This window comes from Melanotaenia boesemani, chromosome 24 (genome assembly GCF_017639745.1).
Source record: "Melanotaenia boesemani isolate fMelBoe1 chromosome 24, fMelBoe1.pri, whole genome shotgun sequence".
NCBI classification, from domain to species: Eukaryota; Metazoa; Chordata; class Actinopteri; order Atheriniformes; family Melanotaeniidae; genus Melanotaenia; species Melanotaenia boesemani.
The window spans coordinates 14,166,879-14,183,278 of NC_055705.1; the positions used below are offsets into that span (position 1 = coordinate 14,166,879).

The window sequence follows — 16,400 nt, forward strand, 5'->3', positions numbered from 1 at the left end:
ATTAGGTATCCTCGAAGATGCTTTGTTTTGATTAGAATTCCCTATTCATTAGTACGCAACTATGCAGTTGCATTCTTCCCACCATAAACTTCACTTCAGCCGTGTTTAGTATCGAGTAGTTTTAAGATTGAAGATTCCTCCAGACGATGTTATTTGAAGGAAATATTCAATTTATTAGTTTTCTATAACATCCACACTTTATAAGGTTGTTTACTCTTTTGGAAATGAACCAATTCAGATATTTTCCTTTATAAAGTGACACCAAATACCTTCATAGTGCAACTTCTAGTTAAAATAGCATCTTTAATACAAGATTGATTCAGCAGCACACTAAAATGTGGGATAGAGGATTTTTTAAATCATTGTATTACATCAGTCTTCTTTTTAATTCCTCTTTCTAATTATTAGAAAACTGATACCACTAGTTGGAGTTTTTCAGAGGAATCTGTTTACATTCTTGCTGAATTTCAGCTGCTCAACAGTTTGTTGTAGTTAATGAAGCTCCGTACATATTCAATAGGATAAAGATCTGGGAGATCAATAGGAGACTGAGTTCCTGGATAAAAATGTCCCCTTTAAAAGAATATGTCTCCGATATTCTAATATATATCTCTGCATCAATGATACCCATTCAGATATCCATTCCATAGATGCTGATGGACCCTGGTACCATAACGGATGCTGGCTTTTGCATTTTAATCTGATAAAAGCTTTGTTGGTCTTCTTCATTTTTTACACATCAGATCAAATCAAATTGTATTTATAAAGCGCTTTTCATGTCAAAAGCAATGCAAAGTGCTTTACATAATAAAAAGAATTTCTGCATATTGAAAAAAAACTTTCACACACCTGTGCATACAATTTAAAACCAACCCACCCTACCCCGTTCTGCACAAACATGAACTTAAAACCCCTCGTTTGTGTCTGTTAGCTGAATGCAGTTATAATAAATTAATAGAAATAAACATCTGGCTTGACAACAAACCAGATTTCTATTTTTTTTTTTACCAAAAGCAGCTGAAACGAGTACCAGATCACAGAATATGTGTCCTCTGTCTTCTTGTCCATCTGATGTGAGCTCTTTAGCACATAGTTGATATGCTGCTTTTTAAATGTGTAAAATAGTTTCAGGTTGCATTTCTGGATGCAGCAGCAGACTGTGTTGAGGGAAATTGTTTTCAAAGGCGCACAGCAAATCCCTCTTATATTGATTATGGTGGCATGCTGGCTTCTTATGCAGTCCTGCCACAAGGCTAACAGTTTACCTGCATGCAACATTCATTACCTCCATGCACTGAAATTCTGCCTCCCTGAGTCCTTTTTTCTTTTTTTAAACAGTGTTATACTCTGTAGATGTTGAAAGACCCGTTTTTCTATTTTTTTTTTTAATATTTTACCGGAAAATAAATTAAATTGGCTCCAAATGTTCATTTTATTCAACCTAATTAGCAGCAAGCCGGTGTTTAGAAACTAAGTTGGCTTGTTTTAGTAACATACTGTCTTGTGATATTAGAGGTTGAGGGGGTAAAATGTAATTACATTTTCTACAAGTTTAAACCTCATTTACATTAATGTGTTGTAACGGTTGATGTGTACCAAATGCATTATTTGGCTAATAGCATCTGATCACAGGCTTTTGTGCTGACACCTGGCATAAATAAGCCTTTTTATTATCCTGATTCTGCTCACACTGTAATCAGATCTCATTATGCAAATGCAGTAGGTGGAGCTGCTCGGCTGCTTGACTAATATGACATGTTGTGATGCTGTTGTGTCTGGGTTGGGGAGGAAAAGCAGACCGCCTTCCTTCCTTGAATTAAAGATGATGAGCTGAATGAGTTTTCATCATGCAGGGAAAGCAGGAAATGTTGCATATGTTGTAATGCCATAACAATTCATTTTGCTATTCTGTGCCTGGAGCCGATGTGGAAAACATGTCAGTGAAGTAAAGCAAATAAAAATAGTCTTTTTTTTTCCATTTAAATTTTACCAATCATCAGTTTTATATGGGTAAAATAGTATTTTGCTGATGGTTTAGTTGTTATCTCTGCACCACATTTATAACACTTGTCAGTCACAACTGTCTTCTAACATGTTGTTTTGCCATAAAAATTCAAGCTAATAAAACTTGAAGCCTTATGCTAAACAAAATGGTGGTTAATGGGAATAATTGAAAATAATTATATTTAGTCAAAGGGAAATAGCAGATATCACAGCTTAAACCTTTTTAAATGTTTAATGTTTTGTTCATTTGGGTCAGATCATCTAGAAATATTAGCTGGTACAGAATCTAACTTTTAACTGTGCTGTTATCTGTTCTTAATAACATGATCATAATCCTAACCAAAATTTAATTTTTTTTTTTATCACAATGCTGCATAAACATGCTACCAGTAGAAGCATGGTTTCCCTCAGTGTACCGGGAGTGTTATAAATACCCACAGAACCTGATTTACATTAAGTAACTTCCATTTTCCCCCTGGAGTCAAACCCATAAGTTGCAGCAACATGAAAGAAAACTTGTGCACCATATCCAGTGAGTTGTCCAGGATCAAAATATTTCAGTTTAATTTTGACTAAAGACCCCAGTCTCATTCTACATTTAAATTAAGCCCACAATTTTTAAGCTTTTATGTGCGATGTTATGGTTGGGGAAGCTATTTTCCCAGACAAAAATAGACTGTTCTCAGTCTTGCAACCTGGTGTGCAGCATCTTTCATTCAAGTGAGTGTAACCAAGGCTGTTGCAAGTCATTTGATGCAAGACTGAACATCAGTTTAACCCTTTTCCATTGCAAACTATTGCAGATGTTAGTGGCTTTTTTTGCCTTCAGTGTTTCAACTTTGCTTGTTGATAAGACACACCCTCACTTAGGATAAATGATGTGCTTCTGCATGTTTCCATTTATACCTTTCAATTATTTTCTAAAAATGGATAAAATTGATGGTGAATTATATATATAAAAAAAAAACTAAGTGAACATGGGGTCGTTATGACTGTAAATACTGATCCCAGAGCATCCAACAGTTATGGAAGTCAGTGAGCAGATGGCAGTTATGGAAATATTGGATTTGGTTATATATTTTTTTCATCATGACTCACCTCTGTTATTTACCATGCTGGTCACAAATTACTGTTTGATCACACGTTTAAATTCAGCTTCAGCTGTTCAGGTTATTTGATTCTCATTATTTTTGAACGTCATACTGTTCTTGTCACCCACCTAGCAGAGGCAAACTGAAGAAAAAAAAACCTCCAGAGCTTCAACAAGCTGCTCCGCACATGCTTAATCACTTCCTGAGACTGGCCAGGGCGGAGGCAAACAGCTGTAGCTGGAGCAGAAGCACAGTGTAAATACAGGCTTGAGAAATGCTTCATAAACACACTGGTGCCATGAAGCTGTCATTCCCTCGTCAGTGGAGAGGGAATGGAGAAGAGATTGCAGGGTCTGCTCTGCCTTTGCTCTTTACCTACTGAGTGACAAAATGACAGCTCTCAGTTGATTGGATGACAGGGACAAGCTGCGTGTTGCTGACGGTGCTCGTCATTCTCTTGATAAAGTCATCAAGACCTCTGCTTTTGATCCTTGCTGCTTTTTGGCAAAGACTATGTTAAATAACATAAAATCGTGCCAGATTAATCCAATCAGTCCTGAACTGGGCCAATGAAAAGATTTAACAAACATACGTTAAATCAAGTTCAAGTGCTGAGAGACATCCCTGAAGTAAAGAAGACCGGCTTCCCAGGCTTTGTAGACAGGTGTAATGAGAACGACTCTTGATAGAAGTGATGAATGACTTTCTGCCTGGAACACTGAAGGACACGGGGCTCCATTTCAAGTCGGGCATCAATGCATATGACAGGTACATGGTGTTATCGTTAAGGTTGATGTTGTCAGATCTTTTCAGGTTGAAGATGGACTGAAATGAACCCCGAAACCTGCAGCTAGTTTCTGAAACATAAGTTTTAAAGCAGTGGTTTAGTAATAAGTGTAACATATGAGGACCATCATTTTTTACGTAGGACTGTAATTGAGGTCGGTAGAGTTGTTTGAGTATAAGGGTGATGTGCTCTGTAGATGAGGATCTGGTATAGATTTGGACAGCATCATTTTGAAATAACTGGTGTATATAGACAAACTGGGAGTTAAAACAGTTGCAGTAATCAAGGCGAGGAACAACAAGAGCATGGATGAGAAAGGAGGTCACCAAAACCTTCAAAAGACAATGTAGGGTTACAGGAGAGCATCTTCTAAAACATACTATATCTGAGATGAACAAACATCACGAAGAGACAAACAAAAACATATGTTGTAGTTTCTCTGTAATACACTTTTTCTGATTTACATTTTGAAGCATTTACAGTGTGGCGTAGATGTAAAATCAATACATGTGCAACATCATTTGCATTGTTTCTATTACATGCAAATGAGAAAAGAGCTTATTAAGAACTAAAAAACTTCCCATACTTGAGCCTGAAATGAGCAAAAACTATTTGAAATTCAAACTCATTTGCATAATAGTCCGAAACAGGACTGAGGTGGCTTAGTAAGGCCTCATGTGTGAGGAAGAAATAATAGTGATGAAGCTACATCTCAGTCTCAGATGAATAACAGGACGAACAATGTTACTGTGTAATTTTATGTGTTTGCTGTCAGCTGTGATACAGAGTACCAAACTAAAAACATGTATAGACATATTTATTTTTTGTTATTATTATTGGAAGCTATGTATTTATTTATTTTTTAAAGCAACATTAGATAACTCCACACTTACATTAGTGATGCATATTCTTGGAACCTTCTTGGGGCTGAGAAACCACACTTAACGCATCACGTTACAGTTGTGTTTTGATTGATAATACCACGTCACACACAACAACTGGATAACACACTGGCTATTTTGACTGTTCATCATGTCTGATCCAGCAAAAAAACAGACATTATCAGAAGAAGTGAGGAAAAGACAGAAAGAAAGTAAGAGACAGAGCAAGAGATAAGGCAAGAGTCAACATCAGACTAGCTTCTCATAGCTGGAGAGAGCTCAGATAGACGCCAAATTAGCCTTCGTTCGGGGACACTGCAGTATGAAAATCTGCCAAAGTTCAGTAAAATTTAAATTTGTAATAGCAACTATATCTGCTAATATTATTTATCCAAAAGCATGTTGTTATGTAGCTGTTGGTGTATGTTGTGCTGGTGTGAAGCAAAACGGCGGGGTGCTGGAAAACAAAGTTTTGAAATGTGGCATCTCAGCCGCTGGGCTCTTCAGACTAGTTTAAAGTCTTCCTTTAAACAGCTCAACCCTATCGTGTTTTCACTCAACATGTTGCCTTTGGGGTCACTTTTTACCAAATATAACATGATTTTGCAATGCTTCTATCTGGCCATACAAATGAAATGAACAAAAATAAAAACAGCAGCCTGGTGGAATTGCTTTAATTAAATAAAACATTGATTAAATGAAATTTGTTTAATCTCAGACCTGACTGAGGCGCCATAGATGAAAGAGTCAAGCCAGCCATTAAGCCGTAATTATACTGGTAGTTAAAAGTTTTTTTAAAGGACAAAAAATAAATAAATAAATAAAAATAAAAAAAAAAATTGCACAAATGCTGGAGTTGTTTTTGAAGCTGAAACACATTTTTCTGTCTCACCATCGATTATATGGATTTAGCCGAGCATTTCAGAATCAAACAATAGCATAATTGTTTACATGCAGCTCACAAGGCCACTTTATTGGTTACCCTGCAGAGCTGAGCTTCATGAAAACTAAAATTTCTTGCAGAATATTGTTGATTTTAGACGAGCTTTATCTCACTAACTTTCAAGGTTCAACAACAACAGCGTGCTTGATTTCTTTTTCTGTCTTTCTGCAGTCCCTCCGGTGTTGTCAGTGTTCCAGCAGTCCTTCAATGCTACAGCCGACTACCAGGAATCAGTCACCTTTACTTGCATCACTTCTGGATCTCCTGACCCATTGGTCACATGGCACAGGTAACGTCCACATTCTTAACACCAGTCTGGGATCCCCTGACACAGTTTAGGGAAAAATTTAGCCAGGAAAGCATCAAGCTTTGAAAACTATAGAGTGGAAGATACCCATTAACACAAGTAGACACCCCAAAAAGATTCTCATATAATTCATTTCTAAAGCCAAAAGCAGTAATTTGTATTAAAGCAATAATCAACACTTCTTCATGAGATTTTGTAGGATGTTTGAAGGAATTTCCTCCACTGATGTTCAACAACTTGTCTTGTTGACGTTTATCCAGTAAGTTTTGGTTAAACTAAGAGCTCTTTACAGGCTAAATCCTCCTCACCAAACAATTAGCTAACTTGTCTGGCCTTGTGTGTAGAGGAAAGGATCACTCCCAAGCTCTTGCTAATTTAGAAGCACTGCCTACAAAGATGCCTAATCCAAATCATTTTCAAGAGCCACAGACCAAAGCTCCCAGAGCTACTATGTTATATTCAATTATATCCAATTTCTAGATAAGATAGCATAAATTTACCACAACCTACAACTGTATTTAGCCTATTTTCACACAGTATGTGTATTTTCAATAAATATTCATTTCATGGGTCACACCACGGAGTTAGTAGTCCACCCTCGCACATCACTCTTATCAATGGCATCAGGTAACACATAGCAAAAGGGTGAAAATGTGAACCTAAAGAGCATTTAACACCCCTTTATTCTCTCTGCTTTTTAACATGAAGTAATTAGTTTGCACCCACTCAACAGGCCATCCTGACAAGCTCTTCGGACTGGAGCATCTGTTGATAGCACTTTATTGGGATTCCACTGAAGGTCGTTTCGTTTTCCTATAATGCTCTTCACTTCCTTTTTCTTCCTAAGAGTTCATCCTAATGATTTTATTGAAAACTTTAATCATTTAAATAACTGCAAACAGTTCCCCCAAAACACTTTGTGGTATTTTTGATTTTCAATCAAATCAGGTTAAACTGCAGATCCGAGCAGCAGCTGGCACAAAACCATACACTTGGTTGCAGCAATGATGCAGCTCTTATCTCAGGCAGGTTTCTGCAAGCTGTTTTACACTGTTCTGAACTGAATGGAAATCTATGTGTGTGTGGAGGTCCTAAAGAAAAACACACTGAAAATATTGAAGCGTGTTTGAAAGAAAATAAAACCAGTAACATGGCAGCATTAGCTTAATAAATGAGTGTTCTTATGTTTGTTTTTTTGTCTATGAATAACTTTTTTTAAGGAACTACAGCTTCAACCATGAGAAAGGACATCAAGTTTAATTTTCAGCATTATTCTGTGTTGCAATCTATTTTTAGAAATATGTACAACCTTATTGTTGCAGAGCTCATTAAAAATGTATTAATATAAATTAATTAATTAGTATTTCTGTATCAATTATATAAGTCAGAGCTGCACAAACATTTCAGGCACACAAAGCATTTGACTAAAACAAGACACACAACTTTGCTCTTGTGGATGCCATTTGAGTACGAAGGTGAATGCATCCCTGCAGTATTTTGTGCGGCTCGTAATGAGAACGAAACGTCTCTGCAGCGGTTTAAAAGAGAAGTCAATCATAGTGGGAATAAAACGAAGCAAATGCATCTTTATAAGTACAAATAAAACCTGAAGCTGCTGCACAGCTGGAAACAACCTTTTTCATCGTTCTCTCTTGTTTCCTGCCCCAACAAAAGGAATTGTATTTACTCCTCTGGGCTACAGATCAGAACAAGAAAACATTTTCTTTTTTTCTTTTGTCACTTTGTTTTTATTAACCTTTTCTCTTTAAATCAATACAAAATACAAAAACAGAGACACTTGGGAAACCATTTTCTAAAGAAAAATATATAATTCAATTTTTCATAACTCCTAAAGTCCGACCCTGCTGGAGAGAAGGTGGAGATGTTAATGTGAACCATGGATTGTCTTCTGGCTATGACCTAAACTTGTGTCATTTTGGGATGATATACATTCAGTAACTGTCAAAATATTAGGCTATGCAATTCCTAAAACATGTCTGGGGATGTACTTTGGTTGTATGGGAAATAATGTTGATAAAAAATTATAGATATTTATTAAAAAATATTATTGGCATGCTATTACTAAAAAATGATACAGATCGGAACCACCTACCACTAAAGACTGGCTACGAATTGTAAAAGGAATATCTGAGATGGAGATCCTGACATACAGACTGAGGACACAAGAAGAACTCTGTGAAGAAAAATGGACGCTTTACGCTTCAGCATCACAGATTTATAACTGTTACTGTGGGCACAAGGGTTTTCTTTTTTGTTTTGTTTTTTTGTTGTTGTTTTTTGTGGCTTTTTTTTTTTTTTTTTTTTTTTTTTTTTTTAGAAAATAATGTTTTCATGAGTTAACTGCATGGCTTATATTCCCAAGAGATTTCACTGTAATAATAGGATAATTGATGCATTGATTCAGTGTTGCTTTCATGTTACGATTATCCATGTGACAGCTTTAACTACCTTATTATCAGTCTTTTTTGTGTCTAGTAATAGGAAGCTGAATTATGACTGACATGGTAATTTCACTAAAGGCAACTAAAGCAAGAAGCTTGTTAATGTGAAGAAAAGGACATCTTCATTCTGCCTCTTATAATCCACTTTCCCAGATTTGGAATGAAAGAGGTTAAGCTACAGTAGCTGGAAAAGGCTCAGATTCAAAGGTTTGACACACTCAGACTGATGTTCTCAGAGGGTCAAAACTGGCCCTGAGCGGAAGGGATTTTCTCTTCAAAATCGTTTTTTCTTGCATGACCTGGTGTGAAACTGCATTTCACAACTTGTTAAGTGTGACAGAATACAAACACATTTCACAGCCGGTTCCAGTTGGACTTAAAGCTTCAACTTTTAGCTAAAAGCCTTCTGCAAACTCATTAGTTCAGATACTTAAAGTAGCACTATGTAACTTTGTGACCTTAAAAATATGTTTCTGACTCATTTTGATGGCATACTGACATTCATTATGTGCATCCACGGAGTCGTCGTTGCTCAGCTGCGTCCTGAGCCTGAGAAACTGCACTTCAGAACTTTGTGTTCCAGCCTGGAGCATCACGTCATCGCCGGGTTTCACGCAACCGCATCATGCCCACAACTGGATATCAACACAGTGGCTGTTTTGAATGTGTTTGATTCATCACACAAATGCAAGAGGACATCAGCATGCTACTGCTAGCTGATGCTAATGTCTGCAGATTGGTGTACAACAGGTTTGCAAATGTTTGTCCAGATGCCCTCTGCATGCTGCACCTAAAATGACTGAAACCTTTTTTAGTATTTTCTTATTCGATTCTTCAACACTATCCTATACTCAGACAGTTCAGCCGTACCATTCCCCACCTGTAAACTGTCCTGAAAAATAGGGGTAGTTAGGCAAGAATAACTGTGTTTATGGTACCACATGAGTATTGGTCTGAAATGTCCACATAAGGTCAATGTAGACAGACATGAGGTGCAGTCCTCCAAAAATGTATGTCAAAAAGTAAAAAATATTTTGTGTTTTATAACAAAGTCGCACTCCTTGTTTATATCTGTTAATGTGATCCTAAATGGGAACTAATGGAGTGCAGACCTACACCAGTGCCAGTTCTCTATCCCCCAGATTGCTGGGTATTTGCCTTGTCTCTATCGGGTCTATAAGGGTTTTTGGTCTTTTAATGTACATCAGCTACACCCCAACAGCAATACTGCTCCTTGAGACGCTACTAACAGTGTCCATTGTTTCTGGCATGTTTTTCTCTAAATAAGACACCTTTACAGCATGTCTTCACTCTGATGCTGCTTTTCATTTTAATATTGCTGCTGTAATAAAGTGTTAAGAGCTGACTCCCACATCTTACTTCTGAGACACACATTTCAGCTTCTTAGCAACATTGAGTCCACCCACTCATCACTTCCAGGGTCAATAAGTCACACATGTCACTGTGATACCTCAGAATTAAACTATGTACATCACAACAAAGGGAATCAGCTTAGACACGAGAAAACAAAATCACAACCCAATTTAGTTTTTCTTTTGATCTTGGCCTTCCCATCGTATTCCTGCGTCACAGCTGTATTTCCTGTCAGTGCGAGGTTTCACCTCATGCACTGTGCATCTTTGGTAATGGACTACCTGTCAGCAGTCAGTCAGTGTAATGACATTCAGTGCTGCAGCGCGTCCTAGACTGTCCGTTCCAAAGATGAGGCCTCTCTTCATTTCCTCTTTGCCTTGCCAGAGTTATTATTACTTGGCTTTGGTGTTTCCTCTGCCGACTTCCAATTATCCTCCCCTCCCTGTTTTTCCGACACTACTGTGGAGCCGAGTCGCAGGCCTTGCTACACACAATTACTGTGTTTGTGTAGGATTCTCTGACTCTCCAAATCCCCTAATTTGAAATTCCTGAAGTCATGAGATTGTTATAGTGTGGCCAAAACAATTGAGATGATACAGCCCAAAAAATGTGCCAGGTTTAGACTATATACTTTTTTCAAGGAGGAAGAAAAAATCTGTCATTTTAAAGGATTTCATAAGTTTTGATATAATTTATGGTAAATTGCAACTGATGATATTTCTGCAAAATCAAAATAATTATATTTATGAGATATAGGTGATTTCAGCAATATCTATGGAATTGCTTCCCCCAGTTCATGAAAACTTGCCCTTAGGAATAGTTTCTTTTGTTCAAGAACCACAGGGGATCTACAAACAACTGACTTACACTCTTAAATGATGCTTTTAACACAAGCAAAGGCTGCTGTAAAGCACTAACAAAGACATTCAGGGCCGCTGAGGTGTCACAAACAGAAATAGATACAAACCCACAAGTTGTAAGGTTCTACATATAACCACATAGTAACAGTATCATCTGATTTGTACCAGTTTATAAAAGTAGGTAAATCCAACCTCAGAATTAACACGCATCACATATTTTATTTCTTTTTTTAAAAAAATGAAGTAAAAAATGTATCAGCGGTTTGTGAAAAGAGCCAGATTTAAAAGCAAAAACTTGAATCAGCCCTTTCTTGTATATCAGTTTCGCACCTTGCCTTGGAGGAACTTTGGTTCATTTTTTTACAACATTGCTTCAATTCAATGAGGTTTTTATCCTTTTGTGTATGCACAGCTCTCTTATGGTCCCACCACAGCCTTTCAATCAGGTTGAAGTCTTGACTTTGACTAAAACATTCATCCTGTGGTAGATTTGCAGCTGTGTTTGGATCGTCAAACCGTCACCACCATGCTTGACAGTTGGGATGAGGTTTGCTGATATGCTGTTTTTTTGTTTGTTTGTTTGTTTTGTTTTTTTTTACAGAAACCTGGTGGAATGCAATTAGTCCAAAGGATGTTGTTTCAGAAGTCTTGTGCTGTGTTTAGACCTAAACAGTTCTGCCATATTCTTTAGAAAAGAGAGGGCTTTTTCTGGCAACCCTGTTTTTATATTGCGTTCACTATGACTTTGTGACTTTTCCTTTACGTTTGGTTGCCATCTTTACTGCTTTAACATTCAACATGCTAACTGAGGCCTGTAGAGTCTGAGATGTAGCTCTTGAATTTTTTTGCGATTTCTCTTATTGACTGGTTTATCCATTTGTGATTAATCTTTCTCACTTTGTATTATTTGAAAATGGTCTTAATAACCCTTCCTAGGTTGTTTCTGATGTCTTTCCTCCTTGGTGTTGAAACCCACCTGGCAAACCGGAGATGTTGACACTTAATAATACGCTGATGACCAATTAAGCGAGTGCATCTGATAAGCAGCACCTGGTTACTAATCACCTGGTGAAAGCTACCTATCTTTACAAGTAAATGCAAAACAAAGCATCAGGTTTTACACATATGTAAACTTAGTAAAGGAAAACATGTAATTTATCCTTCTTTTTGCTGTGCTTTGGCCTGCACCACCTCCTGAGACAAATAGCTTGCCACTTGGCTGCCAAAAGCTTCAGTTTATCCACCAGCGAGCCACAGTTAATGTTTATGCAGTCTGGTGCTTGGCAGACATTTGCCAAATAAGAGCTAAATGATGAGCAAGTGCGGAAAAACCAAACCAAATCAGTAAATTGTGATGAGAGAATGATGTTTGCTTGGTGGGTGACCCCTTCGTACACAAATGTTAATGGCAATAAATCCAACTTACAGAACTAAAACACAAACAAGGAGAAATTTAGGCTACATTTGTTTCTAAAACATCAGTTTATCTTTTAAGGATTTTTTTGGAGCTCTGCCTGATCTCACACACACTCGGCAACCGAGCCAATCCTGCTTCTTTCAACTTGTATGCAGATGGTATAAAAAGCAACTAAGCTTGTCTAAATCTAAGCAAGTATGAGAAACACATCAAATTCATCCCCTAAAGTAAGAAATCTCTTGAACTTTGTAGATAACACAGCTGGTTAAGCAGTAAGGCAAAAAAAAAATAAACATATGGGGGAGGCAACAACCCTTCTTCTCAACCATTATACTTTTGCTCTGAAACTTAAATATAGATGTAAATCAATTTAGCAGTTGTGTCTCTTTCTTATTAATTTCCCCACAGAGTTCAACAGACATTAAGTCAGCACAGTATTCAACACCACAGTGGAGTCATTTAGTGTGTGCTGCAGCCCATAATAGGATATACACAACAACACAATTGAACCCTGATGGGACTCAAATGCTGAAGAAGCCTATGAAGATTGTTCTCCCTAGCGGAGCTTGAGAAGTTTAAAGAATTTTAACGACATGAGACAAATGATCAGATCTGTCCTTTTTTTTCACATCGCAATACTCTATAAAAATTGCTGTCATGATTTCAGCTGTTTATGTGCTGCAGGCAGAAATAGCTTCTACATTTGGCCTCACTTTCATGGGGTTAGTTGACACCTCAAGTACAGATTATACATATCTAACATCAAACTATTGCTGCAGAGTGAACTTTGCAGAAGTGTGTGTGAGTTCCTCTTCTCATTCATTTCCTTTTTCATTTTATTTATTTTTTTATTCATGCAGGAAAGGGCAGCAGCTGGAGCCTTCAGAGCAGTACATCATTAACAGGCTGGAAGGTGGGCAGAGCATGTTAACCATCCGCAACATCCGACAAGCTGACGGAGGAACTTACTCCTGCAGGGCCACTAACAAGGCGGGATCTCAGGAAAGAGAGCTGTTCCTCAAAGTGTTTGGTAAGTATGTTGAGCATCACTTGGAGGAGGAAACATAAGCAGTCTGAGATAACCAATCACAGATGTTTCACCATTTTTCTGTTTTTAAAGAGGTGTGTACAATCATTAGCTGCATCATAGACAATGGTTTAAAGATGCAGTTGCACATTTCAGCAAGACAGTTCATTATAACAGCATGGCTTTGCATTAGAAGAGTCTGGGTGCTGAACTGGTCTGTCTGGAGTCCAGAACTTTCACCAGAAGATTTGATCAGGATGATCTGGAGACATCTTTCCACTAAAGAACACTCAGTAGTAGAAATCCCTGCTTGGACTCAGTGTAGGGCTTTGGTAGGAGCAAGTCTAGTTATTATTCAACAGATTATGGTAGATACTTGTTCCTGCTGATGATGCTCTCCCTTATATACAAACATTTCTCCACTACTTTTTCTCTCACATAAATCCGTCTTATATACTGTGTTCTTCCCCCTTTCATTTTTATATATTTGTACTCACTCTGCGTTTTTTTTTTTTTTTTTTTTGTATTGTATTGTTGCATTGTGGTCCTGTGTATGCACAGTTGTCTGTTTATATGTATGTACGTTATTTATTCCTGCTGGGGCCTCTTGGCCAGGTCATGTTTGTCAATGAGAACTAGTTCTCAAACATTTTTTAACCTGGTTAAATAAAGGTTAAAAAAAAGAAAAAAAAAAAAAAAAAAAAATTAGCTATTATTAAAAAGTGTCTATGGACAATGTAAAACATTACCTGGGGAGGGGGGGGGGGGTTCCCCATGTGGCACTTGAAGTGATGGCAACTGCTGCTGTGGGAACAAGGAGGTCACAATATGCCTGCTGTTGTCATGGAGACAAGTGAACATGGGGTCCTTTGTTTATGTAGCCACATATGCTAGCATTTGTAATCATCAACATATGTGATAGAATAGAATGAAAGACTTATGTTTAAGGTACTTTCTTGTGTCTAGATTAATTAAAAGACAAATCAAGCTAATGCTGATGCTGACTACTAAAGCCCAGTATTTGTCTTTTGATAATACAGTCTTTGGGAAATGGTTGTTCCTTGAAGATAAAGGGAGCTGGAAAGGGATCCTTTTTCCACCTATATCTGGTTGTGTCCAGTTGGGTCTCAGTTATGTTAAGTTGGGGGCTCTTTAGAAGAAGGAGATTGGTTTTTTCTTCTCAGTTGGAGAGGTTAGCAGGAAGGCTAACTAAGTGGCGCTCTTGGAGGGAAACTTTCCTTTGTTTGAGAAGATTCCAGATTCTGGATTGTTGCTGCAAAACAGATCAGAGAGAGATCAGCTTCTTCTGGCAGGCCAAGCTAGAGATTGATGAAAGCATGTGGAAATTACTAGTCTTATATAAAGAATAAAGGAGAAAAGGACAGGATTAAAAATGTAGAAACAACAGTTGCCTAGGCTGCCTAAAACACATCAGTATTACCAACCAACAATATAAACTACCACAGTACTACACGATACATAAAGCATCCACAAATACAAATAGAAGTCTGGTATTCCAAAAACAAACAAACAGAAGTAAACAAGACCTAGAAATGCCAAGGCATCACCCATGATTGTGTCGAGATGAAAAAGTGTACTTGGCATGTGTAACCTTCCCATTCATGAAGGCTTCACTATTTTTAACACAATCTCATGGCAGATCATCTTTACATTGGTCTATATTTCAAGGCTCAGAATTGTAAAATTCCCTTGTTTTCTTACTTTGTTTCCTACAAAGTTTTTTTATCCTCTCCGGCTACATCTTACTCCCCTAATGTTACCTTTCTCCTATATCTAAGACAAAGGAGCGCTGTAGAAACGGCTGCTGCCTCAGTATGCCTGATCCTGTTTGTGTTATATGTTGTTATTGTCTAGTCTTGGGTGGGTTGTACTGGAAACACAAATTTCCCTGAGGAATTCCAAAGGGATTAATAAAGTATTCTGATTCTGACAAAGATACAGCTGAGGTTTTGATTCTTCAGCACATTGAAGTCTTGGAGCTCCATATGTGTTTCTACATGATGACATTCTATTGCAATATGTTGCTGGTTATTACTTAATCAAAAATGCTCATAAGGAAGCTTGAGGGAATAGTGAGTGGGGCTGATCGTGGACTTTGGGAGCCAACAGTCCCTTCATGTTATGGATCATCACTGTACTCTACTGTTCCCTTTTTCTTATTTTTAAATTGCTGTCTAATCCATCAGTGGTAGGGTTAAACATTAAAAGTACACCATTAGGCCAAGAATATACCTTGCATTTGAGTAGTCAAATCCATGTTGTGAATGTAATTGTTCAACGACCTGTCCCACAGAGATATGATAGTAATTTTCCCACAGGGGGATTTGCTGTGCATGGTATAGAGAAAATAAATGTGTGACCATGAGGTATTTAGTTACCAGTTCTAAAGGAAAATAATTGGGTTATATAGCAATATAATATTTATATTAAAGGTGGCGATCCTGCAGATTTGAACAATTATCGTCCAATTTCTAAACTTTCAGTTCTGGCTAAGATCCTTGAGTCTTGTGTAAATTTACAGATGAAACAATTCTTGGCTGATAAAAATATTTTATAAATGATGAAGGGGCTGCTGCAGTAGCAGTACTAGCACCAGCTGAGGCTCCCAGCTCGACCTAGTCGCAGATCCACCACAACAGGAAGACGTCCTGGTCTGTGTGAAAGATGATAATGCCACCTCAAACCTAATTTCACACACGCATCCCCTGCTGTGCCTTGTGTGACATAACGATTAGTTCACTTCTGTTGACCTGAAGGAGACATCTTTCCACATCCCTATCTATCCTCCACACAAAAAGTTCTGTGGGATTTGCTTTGCAGGGTTCTCCTATGAGTAACGAGTACTTCTTTTCCGTCTGTCTTTGAGTCCGCAGATGGTTGAGCAGTGCATGGAGGCAGCAGGACATCTGCTTGGCCACATACCTGGACAATTGGCTGCTGCCAGAAAAGTCAGGGCAGGAGGCCAGGGCGCACATGCGTCTTCTCGTGCGGCAGCCTGTCCGATCTAGGTTTCGAAATAAATATGGAAAAGTGCATTCTGCCCCCTGTGCAGGGCATAATAATTGTCCCTGAATTCGGTGAATTTCATGTCGCGCCTGTCGGCGGAACGTGTGACAGCTTACGGAGCATACTTCGTGCTCTTTCGTCCGGGAAAATCTGTCCTATTCAGATTGTGTCTTTGGTTGCTTGGACCAATGGCATCTGCCATTCTTGTAGGCTGTCTCAG

General features: G+C 38.0%; 1 protein-coding gene across 6 annotated transcripts in view; it reads left to right on the forward strand.

Moving 5' to 3' along the window:
• Positions 1-16,400, forward strand: part of LOC121635712 (neural cell adhesion molecule 2-like) — a 466,780-nt gene that overhangs the window by 373,918 nt on the left and 76,462 nt on the right. For all 6 annotated transcript variants that reach the window (XM_041979023.1, XM_041979021.1, XM_041979020.1 and 3 more), the window contains 2 exons: positions 5,878-5,995; positions 12,987-13,156. In XM_041979023.1, the coding sequence (XP_041834957.1) occupies positions 5,878-5,995; positions 12,987-13,156 (288 nt within the window). The remainder of the gene's footprint in view (positions 1-5,877; positions 5,996-12,986; positions 13,157-16,400) is intronic.